Below are 19607 nucleotides of genomic sequence, written 5' to 3' on the forward strand. Positions count from 1 at the left end.
CATTATTGTACTTCCAGCAACTGAAAAAAATAAAATAATATCAAAATATATTTGGAATAGAATATTTGGAACACAGTATGTAAGAACAAAAAATAGAAGAAAAAAAGATAGACATGTAGTAAGAATTAACTATCGTTGCCATCTTTTTAATATGAAAGGAAACTACTTGTTCAATGATAAAAAAGAACGACAACGACTATTGTCGCCATCTGTTAACTTCTGAAAAGATTTTTTCATTGAGAAATTTCCAGAAGTATTGAAGAGATGACGCTAATAGTCATTTTTTATTCTTTTTTACCATAGAACTACTAGTTTCCTTTGATAGTTGAGAGATGACACTGATAGTTAATTCTTGTTCTATATCTATCTCTTTTCTTTTATTTTCTGTCCTTATATACTGTGTTTCATTTGCGGCACTCTGAAGATGGCGCTGATTTCATAATTTTTATTCTATCTCTGTCCTTATCTTATTATTTTCTTTCCTTGTCTATCTATAATGGCATTTGATCACAGATAAATTATAGAAACATCAATATACTTTTATAATTTTTTTTTTTAAACTAAAAATAATGTTCTAATTCCATACTTATAAATATATTTGGAATATTTGACTTATATATTTGACTTATATAATTTAATAATTTTTTAAATTTATTAATTTCATATTCAAATTTTATTTTATATGAAAGAAACATCATATGAAATATTTATTCAATATTTTGACTTTATTAATATTTATAAAAATATCATATTTTAATTCTATAAAAGAAAAATCTAAGAAAATTTTTAATTAATATTTAATCGATTTAATTCTGCATATAGTTACAAACTTAAAAATTACATTTTTCATTATTTTCTATTATTCAAATCATATTAAATCAAAATAATTGAAATTCCCACAGTATTATCACAGACGATAGTAAATTTGTATATCTTTAGGTGTCAGCAACAAAGCAAATGGCGAATACTGTCAAAGGAATACTGTTGAATTATCAAATAAACGAAATTTAATTTCAAGAATTTTCCCTATTAATTGTTCATTATGCTGATATTTATTATATAACAATCATTCATATTTCGTATTTTTCTTATATACGTAGTAATAGTTTCGTGTGAATTTCTCGTAAAAATCGATAAATTTCAAGGGTCAAACATCGTACTTACGCGCAGGTTTCTCTTGAAGTGTTATTTCTCTCGTAAAGGATCTACGCGTCAAAATGTCCACGTCGGTGACAGACAAGCTTCTAGATGATATGAACAGCATACCGTTGGCAGACGATGATCCACAAGGTAGGAAAGCTTGTGTACCACGTCTCTGACCTACTTTTCATAATTTCAGTATCGCATATTTCATTATAACCTATTCTTAGATATTTCTTACTTTTCTGTGAAATATTTAATACTTGCTTTATCGAATTTTGTTATATGAATTATTAAATCATGATTTTAGTGAAAAACTAATTTAAAAAAAAAATTAATGTATTTGTGATATGTTACATGTTTTGTTTATGTTTTTTATTACATCAATATATTCGAGATTAATGTAATTAACTCTATCAATAAATCGCAGTGAATATTTTTTTAATGTTTTTTAATTTTTGGATATAGAAAATAAAGAATTATATGAAAAATATTTGAAAATTTTTATTTCTTATAAATAATTTCATATATTATAAATGATTTCTTGAAGATTTTTGTTTGAAATTTTGTTTGAAATATATGATTCTTATGAATATTAATAAATTATTATATATATAGTGATAATACCTGAAGAAGAAGTTCTGGACAATAGTTGTCACATATCAGATGCACTTGGTAGTGGACATAGCATGGATTCTATACCATCTACATTCACAAATGGAAGTTGTAGTCCTAATAGTAAGTTGAAAATTTTAATTTTATAATTTCATGAAAGAGTTAAAATATTTGATGATATCTTTAATATTTTATAATCATAGGTTTAGATCCTGATATCAGTCCAGATGAACAAGAAGAGAAAGCTAGATTAATTGCTCAAGTGCTTGAACTTCAAAATACATTAGATGGTAAATATATTTCTAAATTATATTAATACAATTATTATATTTTATTTATAAAATATTTTATTTAAAATACTTTTTTTACTTTTTTATTTCTTAGATTTATCTCAAAGAGTAGACAGCGTAAAGGAAGAAAACTTGAAGTTGAGAAGCGAAAATCAAGTGCTAAGCCAATACATTGAAAATTTAATGTCTGCATCAAGTGTTTTTCAATCTACAAGTCCCAACACTAAAAAAAAGTGAATTCACATTGTTATATTAGATGATAGATATTGATGAAACAGAAATCTTAAATGTGATCTTTAATCCTTGAATGAATAGTACGTACATGTTTTCGATTTTATTTAATGAGAAAAAAATAAAATTATTATAGATATAAGAAATCTCAAAATTTCGTTTAATATATCGTGCTTATTTTGTATTTATATATATTTCATTAATCTGTGTACGTACTTTTCATGTTTATTTAAAAAGAAAGATTTACACATATTTGTTCTGAAACACATATTCGAATTCATACAACTTTACGATTCAAATATGTGTATCAGAAAAAATCATTGTTTAATTTTTATTTCTTAGTCATTGCAAATGCTTTTTACTTATAAAACGCTTATGATTGTTATTTATTTGCCAAAGAATTCCATTTTGTATTTATGCAATTAATGTCGCGTATAAAGAATTTCAGTTATGATTTAATATAAAATTCTATAAAGAATAAAATATATACGACTTACATGATATTAAAATATAAAATAATACTTGTTAAGATTTATAATTATCGATTTCTTGATATTTACGTGTATGATTCGTTTCCAATTCCCAAATTAAATCATATTTGTTGTTAATTATTGCTTTTTGGTATATTTATACATAAAAAACAAGGGTAATAAATGTTTGTAATTACGATATTTAATCAAACATCAACATTTTTTAATTGAAGCTTTCGCTTAAGAGTTTCGATATACGTATATGCAATGTATGTAGATGTACAAAAGAGATAAGAAATAGTTATATATATATATACAATTACATATGAATATATTACATATAATTATATAATATATTATATTACGTATATTAGCGTTCTATATAAATTACGATATAAATGCTGCGAGCATAGTGTAAACTTTCAATTATTTCATTTAACTGACTGATTAAAAACTCCACTTTGCCTGCAGCATGATCGATCAATGATTATAATTGATAAAAAAAAAGAAAAAAAAAAAAAAAAAAAAGAAATGTATTGCAATTTTAAAACTGCAACTTGAAGTTTCAGTTGAAGGGCACAAGCAGAATGCACAATCCATTGTTGAGTAACACAGTGTTATAATAAACATTATATTCTATTGGAAAACAATTATTTATTTCTCTTAGAAAGTAACGAATTTGTATATTTTTCCTGTTGTCAGAACATTTGATTTTCGTTGTTAGTAAAAAATTACATTTATTACAAAGTTTTATATTAATTCGTATTATACGATTGATTTGTCGATTGGCTATAATTTATTTCATTAAATTTTTATTTTTTTTTTTAGTTTTTTTCGTCAAGAATTCAAATAAACCATCTCTGTATAATTCATTATAAATATGTATAAAATATTCATAGAAATTATTCTTGTCGTATAGCTAAAAATTGTATCGATTTTTGGCCCCAACTAGTTCTTGGTCCTGGTTTCGCACGACCATTCTTCTTTATTCCTATCCACCATCCGTAATTCGCATATTTTCGCGATCGAAAAGCATCGTAGGAACCAACGTTCCATTGTTCCCATTCAGTATTATCTTTATTTCCATTTAACTAGAAAAAAAAAGAAAAAAAAATTAACATACACGAATATTCATTATTAAACGACACGAGAAAGAAAATTTTTTTATTCACGTTTTATTCAAATACAAATGATTATTAGAAATCAAAGGATAATGAACACATAAATTTCATTATTAAAATACATATTTATATAGAAATCTTACATTATTTGCCTTACCTCTCCATACAAACGTCCTTTCTTATTGAAAGCCAGATAAAGACTAGTCTCGATATTTTGTATTCGTACCACTCCAAACGACACCGGTATAATATGAAGCAAAGCTGCAAATTAAATAGGATTCTTGTTAAAAAAAAAAAAAAAAGAATTAAAATTTAAATACTTCAATATTTTCCCGTTAATATTACCATGTGGTTCATTCGTAGCACTCAAGCCTCGAACACGACCGGACTCCGACACACCGAGATGATATCCGGTTCGACAGAACAACTTGATTACCAAACAATTGTACACAGGATTTTGTGCCGGTTTCCTAGGATCCCATATTACGCAAGGCGAGCGTTTAACCGATTCCGACGTGATGTAATGCGAAGTTCTGTAAGAGAGAATTCAATATTTAGAGTCTTCAAACACCTGGCGTCTATAAACGTCTAAATACCAAGTCCATAAATATACACTTAATTTTAACAATTCTCTTAAAGAGAGAAACTTTTTAAACTATTACATGATTCGTTTTAATTTCTCTCTCTCTCTCTTTCTCTTTAAAAAAAATGACGTATATTATTTCAAAAAGAACGAAGAACTTGATTTATTTATTCGTCCACTTTCAATTCATATTATTCGATGAATTAAAAAAATTTTCATTTTCACAATGGTGAATTTATATTTAAACGATAGAATATTGTTCTTGACCAAACAATGGTGGCGAAGACAGTAAGTATGGTGTAGTAGTAGAACATGAATCTGATACGAAGTGACAGGAGGCGTGCTATTTATAACATATCATTACGTTTGGAAAAATGGGCCGATCGACTTTTCAGGTCAGCAAGCTTCGTGAATGAAGCGTGCTTCGTTACACCGTAGACGTTTTCCAACCCCGTTAATTTTAAACAGATGCTCGAGGGGAAGGAACGCAATGCCAACAGACTTTATTCGATGAGCGGTGCGCATCAACCAACGATAATCAATCTAATGGTATCAATCAATAGAGATGTAAAAAGTACGTTAACAATTCTCTTGAATTCAAGGGAGAATTCACTTTAAATGGACTGGAAGATTGTTTTTAAAATTGGAAGATATCGAATTATATTATAATTCTTCCTTGATCCAAATATCTTTCGTATCTTCAAACACCTTTTAACCTGAAAGATGAAAGTTGATTATTTTTACGTTTTATCATACTATTCAAAATAATTGAAAATTTGTCAAAACAAATTAAAAGCAAGTAACAATATTTCTCTAAGATTTTAACCGTTCTCTATCGATGTTTAAAGAGAAATATTTTGATTACTTCTGTATAATAAAAATATAACGAATATGATCATCTTCGTTAGATGCAATAAAATTTCATAATATTCGTGGACATGCTGTGTAGTTAGGTTAATTATTAATATTTATTTGCAAAAACTTCCATTTCTAAATGAGTTTATTTATTATTCTATTTGCATTTTAATTAATCCGAATTTTCGTACGAAAAGTCTCAAAATCCTGCATATATTTTAACCGAAATTGCGATCAAGACCATTCGGAAGGTAAAGATTTTTCTCTATAAAACACAATATTCCCGTTTGAAATTCATCGACCTTAAAAATGATTACGTCTTGACATTGCGCAAATACGCCCCCGTTAATTACACGTTGAACGTGCTACGATCTATTTGTTGAAACTCGAGCATACACGGTCATAAACGTCGATCCTAATTTTGTGTTACACGTCGTGCGTGCGTACTTTAATGCAATTCGCGCGGAATTGCAGCCTCGTCGGTTGCCACGGTGCTCGAATGCCGGTAATAATATAACGCGAACCGTACCTACTCCCTACACCTAGTGACCCTGCAACAATATAGAGCAGAAAGTTAATCGAATCAAGTGATCAATGAATCACATATCCCCATATCGTTGCGTGGGGTGGCTGAGTGGAGCTCTTCGCCAATTTTGTAATTTCAACCTGTCATTTTGCGTCTTTTTTTTTTAAACAAAATATCACGTAGAACATTAGGAAATTATATATATATGTGTGTTATCGTATTATCGTATCGTTGGATTATTTTGGAAAATAATAATATTGATTCACTTTACTTTTTCGAACTTATTGAATTTTACAAGGAAAACATCTTGACATCTTGAAATATTTGTCTTGCGAAAGAAGTACGATTCTTTTCTCCATTCTACGTTACTTTTGTCTTTCCATGCTGCGAACAGAATTGAATGAAATATGACAGCACGTCGAGGGAAATAATACGCTATCATATATTTTATCGTTCACTTACAAATCTTGTTTTTCCGAGAATTTTGAGAAAAACATTTGGTGGAACTTCTTCGATTCCAATTTTACATCATGTTTTATCGAAAACGAGAAAAAATCGAGAGATAGAAACATTTTCTTGAACAAATAAACGTATTTTCAAATACGTTTACTTGAGATTCTTTCTAATGAAACTATCAAAACTTATTGAAACGCGATTTTGATCTTAATTATCCACGAAAATTGACACGAAGATCTGAGAAACACCATACGAATTTTAGAGAGAAGGCAGAAGGATATAAAATACTGTGGGTCTCTACGTGAGCGAACCGAACAATAACTTAGACGTAATTTCCCTCTAACGTGCTCTTGCAATAAGCGTTCATTAATCACTTGAATTAATTCTCCATCTAGCGTACCGCAAGAAGTTAACAATTTTAAATTTTCTATTATTCATATATGTCCCCTATCGAATCTCGAAGGTGAAATTAATCAATGTATATGTCGTACGAGTAAAAGGGTCAATGGACAAAGCTTTCATATTTTTTTAAAAGAGAAACGAATGGTTAAAAGGATAATTATTATATGGTAAACAAAAGCACGGAGACGTTGGACGGAGGTGTTGCACAAGGAACCGTAACGAGTTCATCGATCATCTAACTAGATTTATTTTCTGCCTCGTACACCGTCGTAAAGTCGCTTTAAATTTATCAATCTTCGTGACGTTTTAATTTATAGATCGTTAACCGGGGATTAATCGAACGGATAATTAAACAGTTCCTTTTTTTATCTTATGAACAGAATATTGTTTGAAACGCATTTTAACATGCGTTGAATTAATAAGATTTTATATTATATTTATATTTTTTTTACCTTATTTTCCAATCAGATCATTATAGCCTTGGTAATAGCCGATTTCTTTTTTTCTTAAAGATCACATAAGATTCGAAAATTGTTACGAATGCGTTGGATTTATCCAATTCTTAAACTAATCAACCAATATATATAAAATAAAAAAAAAACAAATACAATTTCGTTAAACAATGGACTTCTTGCGATCAATTTCTTAAACTTGAAATATTATGATATTATTCTTAAGAATATGAAAATTTGAGATTAAGACTTTCACAATGACTTACACAGTGAAAGTAATAATATCCAATAATTAAAATGATTCTCGAGAGCAACTCGTAAAAGTTTCACTCTCAAATGTATTCGCATTCTGAAAGGCGAATAATTCAATTATCTGACATTGTAATATAAGATATTCGAAAATGAAAACGTTCGTTAAAATTTAAAAAATTCTTTGAATACAATACATACACTTGAAATTGAATTGAAAATAAATAACGAAGCAAAATTGAATCTTTATTCATAAATGAACTCTAAACTCGGACAGAGATAGACAGAGAAATAGCTAAATCTCAAATACGTTCCATCCTTGGAGTAATTAATTATTAGATACCATCAGATTTCCCTTCGAGCAACAAGTTAATTTCCACCAATTTAAATATCAGATAGAATTTTAATTAGAAAATTCTTTTTTTTTTTTTTTTTTTCTAAACGAAAGCCAGTTTATCAATTAAAGTTTACCATCGAATCGTAACTCGATTAATGCCCGAACAACGTAACGAAGATTCGATCTTATTCTCGGCTATCGACAGCTCGTAATTATCGGCAAAATACCCGTTCTCGTCGAACTTCACTGTAGTGGTCGGATGCCTCCTGGTTTCCCTTTTCCTCCTACGATCCCCATTGATCTCCTTTTCGCTACCCGGCCCTTTCTCCTCGCCAATCGATAGATCGGAATCGTAGCTATCGTCGCTACAACTGTCATCGATGTCGCTGCATTCCTCGTCGCATGTCGGTGCCTCCAAGTTCTCGTGAATCCAACGAAGACTCATTCTCTTATGATAATTCTTCCACCAAGTTGATACCTTGATCTGAAAATAAATATTAATCAGTTTTAACGAATAATTTTTTGGCGAATTTTCTTCAATTCGAATTTGAAAATCAAATCAGAAAATTTGATATTGTATCCTATATTGATTCTTTTGAGTTTTATACCGTATGAAAGATTATTTTTTTCATGAATCGATATGGAGAAATTTAAAATTTATAGAACACTTACAGCGTGTAACGATCTATTGATCTATTTTTGAAAAGGTGTACGATAAAACGTTTCTAAACTGATCCTCTACTCTTGATATTTTTTAGATAAATTTTATCAGGACTAATCATTGGAATTTAATAGTTATTTTAATATTAATATTAGGTTCGATATTTTATACGATTTTTGTCGATTTTATAAAAGATAGTTACAAATATAAAATGTACAGTAGATGATTCTAATAATTTATGTTTGAAAAATTATAGAATATATTAATTTATCTAGATTTTATATTTTAAGTTTGAAATCAAATTTTAAAAGAGCGAAAAAATAAAATCAGAACTTATGTTATACGGAATTAAATATACGAAATAAGTGGTCTATAAAAACAATTCGATATAAAAAACAAACGTGGATAATAAAAAAAGTAATCGAGATTTTACGTAATGCACATCTACTAACAGCATCCCAGGAGGATATAATTGTATTGTTGGAATCGAATAAATGAAGCAATGCAAATACAGTTTTCAATTTATTTAATACTTTGTTGAAATCAATATTACGCAATATCAATAAATAAAAATAGAACTATGAAAAGTTTATTTGTATTGAATTTTTTATGTTTGCTGTATTGTAAAAAGAGCTGTTTCTCGTGTAATAAATAGAAAACTAACGGTGGTTCCGGTCTGTTAATGTTTAATTATAGTGATAAAGAAATAATACTACGTCTTGTGCACTGATCGATATAATATCATGAATTTTTAAAATTTTTTTCCACGTAATATAAACTACATGGAAATAAATTTAAAAAAAGAAATCTATTAATATTGATATCTATATTCACTTTGTGTTCTTGAAAAAAAAAAAAATCTAGTCTAATTTATCAAAATTTGTGAAATCGATGATTGTAAAATATTCTTCGAATCGAAAAATATTAATAATATATTTTTCGCTCATTATCTAGAATTTTGAAATCACGCGCCTTTCTCTAAATAAAAAATTCACTTTCCAACTTTGCAACACTTACATAAAATAACTCAAAAAGAGTTTCACATTTTTTAAAAAACGTCTTGATTCTACTCAAAGAAGTTTAAAAAACAAATTCTATTTTAGAAACAATAACATTCATTAGAAAATCATTGAAGATAAGATAAAAAATTCAAACAATTTTTACTTTTTTTTCTTTTTTACGCAAACCATTATTTTAACGATAATTAAACAAAACAGATATATAAAATAAATTCTACTTCTTGGAAAAATTACACTACTACCGAACACCACTGAAAAACGCAGAGATCTAAGCAATTCTTATTCTCACTCACAAAAACCCTCGCAATTACGCAAGGAATTTAAATTACCTAACTCATCCTAGGCCATAAAATCGCTGAAAATAAAAATTACTCGAAAAAAAATCTAAAAATAATAATATTCCCTATCTCAAATTCCACAATTTGCAGAAAATCTTCGATTCCATTCCTTCTCGCGAAATATACTCGCAACAATCGTTTCAAATCAAGATCTAAAAAAAAAAATCCTACTTCAAATTCACTCCAACGATTGAGATAAAAAACAACGAGTGTCTCACTTTCTCAATTTCCTGGATGGTACCCCGAATATCCAATACTCCAATTTCCACCGTGGATCTCACGGTGATCAGGAAACACCACTTTGAAAGGAAATAAAAACACGAGGATCGATCGACACAATAGTTTTTCGAAACACTATGGTTAAGCAACAAACACGGCCAATTGATCAGCTGTCCGCGGTTCCGTTTCACGGGGTACACGGATCCATTGTTCGAGGACGATTCACCGGCGGTCGACGGATGTGCAGACGCGCCAGAGCCTACCCAGGTGCCTCCGCGTTTATCACACGACTGAGCCGGCTCCGGCTACACGTCGTGGCCTACACGTTGGATAATACTGGATATGACGCCGGCCTATTGGTTAGACGGCGTAGTCAGCGGTGGTCAGCAATTCGAGGTAGACTAAATTAAAAACGGGTACACGGGAGGCGAAACGCGAGAACTCGACGAAACGAAAGATCTTTTGTCAGCGCGCGCGCGGACTCGCGGAATTCTGTAAACGAGACGGCGACGCCACTCGTCCGAGTAATGATGCCAGTCGAGTAGAGACGTTTCGAGATTTCATATGTGGAACATTTCAAGGTGGTCTTTCAACCCTTTCACGCTCGATCTTGCGTATACGTGATACGGCACTTTAGTTAATTACCGAGTATACATTTTTTTAAGTGAAACAGGTTTTAAATTTTCTAGCCATTACTATTGCATTGCTGATTTAATGCGGCAGATATTTTCGATGCAAAGTATTATCTTGTTACTGAAAGTATATGTCAAACTGTAACATTGTGGATAGATTTTCTTGCGATTTTGAGGAAGTTTTATTTGAAATACGAATCTACAGTTTAAATATTTTTAAATTATTTACCTTAATACTTCGACGAAGATCTTTTTTTACAATTTTTTTCTAATCTACAACTATTAATAAGTGTATATTCTATTACATACCATGAATTTAGAACAATTGTGATAATGATGCAAGGAGGTAATTTACATTGGTAATTAATATATGCGAATGTGCTAATTTCGAATAACAAGAGAATAATGAAAAAAATAGTTTGTTGAATATTATCTCGATAAATACATGGAATGCAAAATTAATGTTTGCTCCATCGCATCTTATAGCTAGATAACGTTACCTTTATGTGGTCCAAGTCTGGTCTCCATCGTCAACCACTATGGGACATGTCCGTGGTTCTTTGATATGTAACAACGGTTGTGGTTAATGTAATATATATAGACGACCGCTATTACTCTTCCTTAAAAAGTTCAAACTGGATTATCGATGAGCAAAGTTCAAGAGTAGTACGTAGACTCGTCTAGGATGAAAGTATCGTTATTCTGTGTACTCGATACTTTCGCATTGTTCGTTTCCGGTCGATCCTGAATTACCAGTCGTGATGTATGAACGCTTCACGCTTTTTCCTCTGGAAATTGAATAAATATTATGGAGAGACATTAGTCGTTAATGATTCAAATCTGATTGAATCGCTACGCCTTTTGAAAAAGTCTTAATGCAAATTTTTCTTTTTGATGGAAAGAATTTTGCAAGATGTTTATTCAACAATTCTAATTCTTGCAACTCTTGCTCTTCGTAATAGTAACGTCCTCTTGATTAATGCGTCACGTGGAACCATGAATCCCAATCTGCGTGTGCATTCCTAGAATCGTTCCTCATCTGTAACTGATATTTTAGAATCTAATGTATACATACCTGTAATGTATATATATAAAATTTCTATAATGATATATACATAAATACACGATACAAATAAAGTGTAAGAACGATGTTGACTGATGTTGAATGATGTTAAGATTTTGCAATTTTATATTTGTCTCTCTTCTTCAATTTTCATTACACTAAAAAAAACAGAGAACAATAAAGAATTAATAATAATTCATATTTTACAGAATTAAGAAAATTTAGGAAATAGAATTAGAAATAGATTTAAAATAACAATTCATTAGTTAAATTAACACAATAATGTATCAAGCAATTAATAATTTTATCCAAAAGTTTAAAAAAGTTTCGGTATTTTGTTCCTGATCATTCAATCACTGTTTGACGTAATGGTACATACACAGGTGCGTTATGTCTATTAATAGAGGGTACTTAAATTTAACTTACCGATTAAATGATTGGGCAGGTTGATTAATCTCGTGCCAAACAGAATCATTCTGGTAACAGAATATTGTTGGACAAACAGATGGTCGTTTGGAATTTCTCTGACGAAATTACATAGGAAATTTCATGCTATTTCTCCTATTCCCTAATCTAAACTTCGCGTGCTGTTGTTCGTTTATTTTGTCCGGAGAATAAAGAAAGAAACGGCACAAATCATAATTTTGCGAAAATTAAGGACAATCCTCGTATTGGTCGAGGGTCGAAAGATGGGATTTGTGGGTTACTGGAAAGAAATTGAATGATTTATGGTCGCGTGCGAATATCATATCGAATCGATTATCTATTCAAAGAGTTTATAATTTTATGCTCGATATAGGTGGTTTCAGATGCTACGCTCCAATTCGAAATTCGTATTGTTCGTGTGTAACGAAGTGAGGATGAACATGTGTATTTTATAACGGTATTGGAAGAATACGGGAAGAAATCAATTTATTCGTTCATCAATGAAAAGTACAGACAGAATACAAATTCATTATCGCAAACGATATGTATTTAAATTAATTATTTGCATTTTAATTCGAATTTTTACTTGAGGAAATTAACTTTCTGATTTGCATATATTTTCCAATGCATAGATTATATAAATATAAATTATCTATTTAATTGCAAATAAATTCTTCCATTCATAAAGTAAATAATATTTGTTTAAATTAATCCTCTTATTAATCTTAGATATTTTTTTTTTTTTACTTTAAAATACCTTTCTTTTAATAAGATGAATTTACAAATTATCGTAGTAATAATTTAAATTTTATTTTTATTATATTCAATTTCTACAATCGTCTCATCTCCACTTTCTTCTATTCTCGTTCCCAATATTCTCAAATCCCGAATCGGCCAAATCAAATATTGAAAACCTTCAATCCGAATTGTCCAGTAACACGACTCGAAACATGACGTATGATTTATTAAAGTCGTGAAAACGCGATTCATCCCCCATGACCGCGTGATGCACGCGCACACGCCCGTCTATTAATAGAGGGGACGTTGCTCGAATTACTGAAACTGATAAAGCTTGTCGAGAGGTAACCGAGTAATTCAATTCTCCGTGACGTGAGTTGCAACGCAGTTCCACCGATTCGTCTCCCTTCAACGCCGGTTTTTCACCTTGATTCACGCAACGCGACCTAGAATTAATTGCTTCCATTGAAGTTGGGGTGCGCCGGATACCACGTGCATTATGCTCTATTTGTTTGCGGTTTGCTAATCTACGCCTCGATCGTCCAATTCTCACGGGTTCGTCGATTGCTATCCGACGAAGTTTGGCGTGTTTTCTAATGTGAAAGTTCTGTGAAAGTTTGTGAAAAGTATACTGGTCCTTGAGGCTGTTTTTGTAGAATTTATATTTTTAAGATGCCAATACTTGTGAATCGAGATTTATACTGAAATAATTCTTAAATATTTATAATGTAATAATATTTAATTTCTAAATGAATTTTTGTTATAAGTAAAAGGAACTTTATCGATATATGAATGAATTCTTTGATATTTATTATAATTTTTGTTTATCTTTATTACGGTACTTACGATAAAAATAACTAAAGAAAATCGTTGATAAAATTCTTCGAACGTATCGCTTTAAGCTTAGACTTCACGATCTTTGGCTTCTCAGCAACCATCTACGTCATCAAACTCTTTTTATCTGCTTAGTAAGATTCTCTCTCTGCTCACTCTTTTACGCACATCAAAGCTGCTAAATATACCCTGGCTATCATCGAGTTTTTACCACGAAAAAAAGATCCCCTTCATTCCTCACAATCAGACAGATTAAATAACTGTATAATTAATTTATGGATTTTTCAATATTATATTAACATCATAGTAGTAGGGCAAATTGGGGCAAAATATAAACATCACAATCACTATAATAAACATTTATTCTTGATAATATAAAATTACATGTTTGCAGTTAACATGAGACACATATCATACAATATTTCACAATAACAAATATGCGTATTCGATGCGATACGACGGTTGCGCAAAGACGACTATTATCATTAATCCGTGGGGGCAATGAAAGTCATCGTCATCGAATCTTGAACGCATCTAACTTTTATTTTTTTCATTAATTCGAGAAAAAAAAAAGGAAAGAAAAGAACACAAAACTCGAGCTTCGTAATTTGCATCTCGTTATGCAGCTACAGTTAATGATTGTACTACCGTAATAATCAACTAGAATCTAAACGATCTCTCTTGAAATATAGAGGTGTTATTTAATTTGATTGAAATCATCTACTGATTTGTAAATATTTAGACGAACAAAGAAATAAAGAAAGAACAAAAAAAAAAAGAATTACAAAAAAGACACAAATGTAACAATGGAATTAGAAATACGAGGAAAAGAAAAAGAATTCGTTATTATAGCCGTCACATCAGAGGAATTTTTCTCATAAATAGCACGGGATAACTATATTACAAAAATATACATGTGAATCGTTCGTCGATATTTCTCAGAGTTTATGGAAATTCGACGTTATTTTTCATCAATGGTCGATAGAAACAACTGTTTTCTTGCGTATCTTTCATTTCATTGAATTTTTCCTATCATTATGCTAATTACATAAATACACGTTTATTTACACATTGCTCTCTGTACGTTCTACGGTTAGTCGATTGAAAATATATCGGCGTTACTTGAGAAAAATATCTTGATTTTTAAATTAAAGCGCACGAAGGAATAATCTTATGCAAAATAAGGACTAATACGTCCGTTTCTCGGTTGTACCATTTGTCAGTTTTATATACAGAAATGAGGGGGATTTAGTGTCACGATCGCGTGTCACCGGTAGCTAATTGGTCAACTATAACTTATAAAATATAGCCGAAAGATGCTATATTCAAGTTAGTCAATGTGGTCCCATTAGCCACTTCCCCATTTTGGTTTCACACGCAACTGAACTTGACACCTGAAACATTATAATTTTAATTGTTAGAATTAAGAGATAACAAAACAATGTAAATAAAATTATTAAGAGAAATTTCATTGAATTTATCTTTTCTTTTTTTCTTAATTTTATAAATCTGTATAATCTATAAAATTATAATTTTTTTCTCTCTCTTTTTACCAATATTGCTCTGAAAAACAATTAGACACTTAAACAAATTTATGAAAGATGGAAAATTGTCGAGAAATTATTGACGTTTACCTAATTATAATCATACGTATAAATAGTGTAAGCTAAATGCGGATACCGTCGTCACTGGAGTAGCAGTTATGGCAGTGTAATTTTTGATTTCTAACGCGTACGTCTGTTCCCATTAATCCATCACCAAGTCGAACGTGACACACGCAGCATTTGAAACATTCCATATGATAGAACAATCGTAGACTCTCGATAATCATCGCGGCACCTCGACCTGGCGATTAATAAAATTAATTATTTTATTTTATTTCTCTGTATAGAAGTAAGAAAGAAATAACGAGAATTTAAATAAACGTGAAATATTCATTTCAACATAAATCATTGCTTTGTTAAAAGATTTTTTTACATGCCTAATTCATCTCCACAATGAGAGCATTTCTTTTTCCCGCTGACGCTTAACATTTTCTCCTGGTTCTCATTATTCATCGGCGGTGATTGTTGAGGTTTCTGTGGTTGCATAACATGTTGCTGCGATTGATGTTGCAACGCGGACAGATGTTCCTGGCTAGTACTATGCTCCAATCTGTACCAAATTAAATAAAATTAATTTACTTATTCGTTATGATGCTTTCATTTCAAATACAAGATTTCTTTTACTATATTAACCTTCTCCTAGGTGGAAGAGGTTTTTCTTGCGCTCTGTTCTGCACTCTCTGTGTAAGAGTCTGTATGATAGAATCAGGTAATGGTTTACTATCTGTCCTTGTAGGAGCAGTCACATAAGGAACCGACGTTCCTGTTATATGCATTTGAGGTTTCCGCCCTGGTGATCGCTGATTCTTTTCGTTGATCCTTCTCTGTTCCGCTTCCTGTACATAATATCAATAAGACACGAGATATAATTTTTTAAAGAAAATTATATACAAATATACGAAGAATGATTTGACACACAATGATTAAATTTTATAGATATTTACCTGAATGAGCCAATGATGGTGATAATTCAGATCGTGAGCACCTCGTGGGACGTCGCTCTTCCTCCGTTGAACCCATTGATCGCTTTGAACGATTCGTGGCCGAGGAACTGCACTGAGCGCCTGCAACGTTTGCTTGCTCATCTGTTGTCCAGCATGGCTCGATAAAGTCGTAACAGATGCACTGTGTCTCAAAGGTGTATCCATTTGCTGAGGAATCGAATCAGCCGAAGGAATCCTGCTGCTCCTATACATACATTTTATAAAATCATCCACTTGTTAAACGATTAACATTTTTCATCGTTGCTTCCTGTTATTTTAAAATTCTGCTTAATTGGAAAAATTCTTGCACAATTTTTAACCACACGTTTTGTAAAATATTATCGTAATATCGAATTATTACCACTTCAATTATTGCTTATTCGTTTAAAAAAGGAAAAAAAAATCGTGGTGCAATTGTTGTATCGACTGTTCAAAGATTGCCAATGACTGTCCCCCGTAATCAGGAATTGCAAACACGTATGTCGCCCAGAAGGTTGCATCAGACGCAACAAAGCGGAAAGTTTTAACAGGAAATTAAGTGACACGATTAGTGGTACTATTCCGTCTCTAATTTGCATTTCCTGTTAGTCGCGATCTGTTTAAACGCTGACATAACAATGCGCTATTGCAATTTCGTGGGCTGCATAACGTTGCATCTGTTCTACGTAACTCAATATCCCACACCATTGAAATTAACAGAATGCGGCATGGTGGACGAATATACACGGTATAACGATTCTTACCTGATAGTTACATCTCTTTGTCTCTGCTCGATCAAACGCAATGGTTTGGCCGGTGGTATAGGTGGAGGTGGAGGTCTTCTTCTTTGCACGTCCTGAAGCTGAAGATTCGGCATGGATGATCTATAATTTACAGGTGGTTGGCTCTTGAATTGTTGGATATTGTTCGCAGAGGTGTGCGCAACATCTTGCAAGGATTTCCATTGCTCTTGCAATTGTTCTGCCAATTTAAGCTGCTCCTGTTCGCGATACGCCAAATTGTTTCGTTGACGTTTCAACTCTTCCTGCTGCAACTGCAGCAGTTCCCTTTTCACTCTGAGCACTTCCTATTTCCAAAGAAAAAAATTGATTACATTCATTTTTAAGAAACGTATATATGTTTTTATTTTTATCTTTATTTATTTTTATTAAAGCTTGGAAAATAAAATGTATAATTTTGCCAGGTTGCCTCGTCTTTGTTAGAAGCAAGCATCGAGAGAAAATGGTAAACGTTCCCTTACCCCGTAAGCAAACTCGTCTTCTTCATCGTTCGTACCAGCACCAACATATGACGTGTTCTGCGAATAATTATCAACGATTCACCCGTTAACAGTGCAATATATTTAATTTACAGCATGCAGTATTAGAAGTATAGTTAGCATTTATTTTTCGGCGAGAAGATTTTAAAATTTTTAAAATAAGAAATAGATTGAAATATATTTTTCACAATAATAATAAAATTCGTTTGCCTGTCTTGAAAAAAAAAAAGAAAAAATTCAAATCTCTCATACCATAAACCAAATTATACATCTCACTCCAAGTGAACAATACTCCAAAGCATCCGCACCCACGTAACAAAACCCCTCGATAAAAAAAGGATAATAAACAAAAGAGAAACTGAAAAAGAAAAAAAAAAGGATCCATACCTCTTGTTCTCGAATTTGGTTTTCCATGTCCCTAATGCGTTTCTCCTCGACACGTCGCGCATCGGCAACCCTTCTCTCCTCCTCGATTTCATTCTGAATCCTCAGCTTCTCTGCCTGCGCCCTCAGCTCCTCTTCCTGCCTCTTCTCCTCGGCGCGTTTCGCCTCTGCCTCAGCCCGCGCCACCTCCTGCTGTCTCGCCGTCTCCTCCTGTTTCCGTATGTTGTCCTCGTTGTTTTTGCGCAGCGTCTCTTCCTGTCGGCGGAGGGCCGCTTCCTGGGCGCGCTCCCTCTCCAACTGCATCTTCTCCTCTTCGAGTTCGCGCAGCTTGTGCGCCAATTTTTCGCCCAAGTCACTGTTTCGTCATGAATTTCAACTTCGATTAACAACTCGATTGTTGATGGGCTTGCCCATCGCAAATTGTCTACTAAAAATGTAGCATACAATGGTTGCAAGGTTTTTTTTTTTTAGAAGACGCGGGGAGAGCCAACAACAACGATAAATTAGCGATAGCGATAGTTCAAGCGATAGTCAGGAAAAGACCAAAAATTCGTAATAAAAGTGTATTTTATTTTATTCATCACCGTTTTGTACATCATTGATCCCGTGATACAAATTCATTGTAGTTTCATTATTTACATATAACTTATTCACTCTTAGAAATATCGATATACGTAGTGATCACCGAAGAGGCCGATTATTACTTTTATTAAATTATTTATTATATAAAAAGTTATAAGAAGAGACTTTCTTTCCATTTCAAAGCAAACACTCTGTCTGAGAAATAATTATACCAACTTCGGTCTCACATCTCGGCATGCTTCCGATTACAACAACAAACAAAAATTCTCGTGCAAATATCCAAGAGATATGAAAAAGAGTCCCCACCGTGTCAAGCACCTGTTATTTCATTGAAAAATCAAAAAAAAAAAAGAGAGAGAGAAAAGGAAGAGTAAGAAATCGTCTACCTACGGCAAGAAATTGAGAAACATTACAAAATACCTGAACCGTTCTCAAGGACAGGAAGAAGATATATATATATATATACTATTCGTCTATAGAGAAGCTACGGTCGATCTAATGGATTGTACTCTAACCATCTCCTCCTTGTTTAAAATTACACCCACAAATTGTTTCGGGGAATTCCTACCTGTTCATCTCACGATTGTTCTCGTACCGCCACTGCTCCTCTTTCTCGAGGACTTCGATGATCTCCTTCTCTTTCTTCGTGATTTCGTCCTCTTCGGAGGAGGTGACACTGGCGCCGAACGGCTCGCTGCTTTGGCGACTGTGCTGAGACATATCAGGGCTAACTGGTTGTTTAGTCCAATCTTCGGCGTGGCCCAATTCCACGCCCGAATCTCTCTCGTGGCTTGAGTCTTGCTCGTAATTGCTGTCCGTATCGTAGGAGCGACGATGAAGCTGCTCGATGCGTCTCTCCTCTGCAAGGATCGCCGCCATGTCTGGCGGTTTTGTCAGGGTCAACTCGCGTTCCAGCTCGTCATCGTTTACCTGCAAATCGAAGACGATGATGCTCGAAATCGTGGTGGGATATTCGTTGAAGAAACTTTAGAATAAAACGTAATATTCTATTCAGATATGCTTCTCTCGATCGTTAATGATTATGAAGCAAAGCTGTAATATTCTTTGCAAATATTTTGACAGAACGATTGTCATTTATATAATCTGTTGATAATCTGTAGTTGATATTTCATTTTTTA

The 19607-nt window shown here is 32.0% G+C and overlaps 3 protein-coding genes across 12 annotated transcripts in view; 1 reads left to right on the plus strand and 2 right to left on the minus strand.

The window, feature by feature from the left end:
* The first annotated feature begins 900 nt into the window (after positions 1-900).
* On the plus strand, positions 901-3393 carry LOC409706 (short coiled-coil protein B). The gene is made up of 4 exons (XM_393204.7): positions 901-1290; positions 1759-1878; positions 1959-2045; positions 2140-3393. The coding sequence occupies exons 1-4, from the start codon at positions 1218-1220 to the stop codon at positions 2280-2282; spliced, it is 423 nt and encodes a 140-aa protein (XP_393204.1). The 5' UTR covers positions 901-1217; the 3' UTR covers positions 2283-3393.
* Positions 2823-11584, minus strand: LOC551529 (fibroblast growth factor 1). Of its 2 annotated transcripts, none has more exons than XM_006571018.3 (5): positions 11097-11584; positions 7955-8211; positions 4213-4400; positions 4025-4128; positions 2823-3837 (listed from the first exon to the last, which is right to left on the minus strand). In XM_006571018.3, the coding sequence occupies exons 2-5, from the start codon at positions 8170-8172 to the stop codon at positions 3649-3651; spliced, it is 699 nt and encodes a 232-aa protein (XP_006571081.1). In that variant the 5' UTR covers positions 8173-8211; positions 11097-11584; the 3' UTR covers positions 2823-3648. The 2 variants fall into 2 exon arrangements, with proteins under 2 accessions (XP_006571081.1, XP_006571082.1); XM_006571019.3 differs by lacking the exon at positions 11097-11584 and adding an exon at positions 9964-10400.
* Positions 11585-14001: 2417 nt separating this feature from the next.
* The window catches only part of LOC551558 (trichohyalin), a 115094-nt gene continuing 109488 nt past the window's right edge, over positions 14002-19607 (minus strand). For 7 of the 9 annotated variants that reach the window (XM_006571020.3, XM_006571022.3, XM_006571023.3 and 4 more), the window contains 9 exons: positions 19037-19398; positions 17890-18241; positions 17485-17541; positions 16988-17310; positions 16206-16449; positions 15895-16097; positions 15639-15811; positions 15338-15502; positions 14681-15051 (listed from right to left, as the gene is read on the minus strand). In XM_006571020.3, the coding sequence (XP_006571083.1) occupies positions 15029-15051; positions 15338-15502; positions 15639-15811; positions 15895-16097; positions 16206-16449; positions 16988-17310; positions 17485-17541; positions 17890-18241; positions 19037-19398 (1902 nt within the window). In that variant the 3' untranslated portion in view covers positions 14681-15028. Of the gene's footprint in view, positions 15052-15291; positions 15503-15638; positions 15812-15894; positions 16098-16205; positions 16450-16987; positions 17311-17484; positions 17542-17889; positions 18242-19036; positions 19399-19607 lie in introns of all 9 variants that reach the window. The other 2 variants (XM_026446101.1, XM_026446102.1) reach the window with 2 other exon arrangements.

This window comes from Apis mellifera, linkage group LG1 (genome assembly GCF_003254395.2).
Source record: "Apis mellifera strain DH4 linkage group LG1, Amel_HAv3.1, whole genome shotgun sequence".
NCBI lineage: Eukaryota > Metazoa > Arthropoda > Insecta > Hymenoptera > Apidae > Apis > Apis mellifera.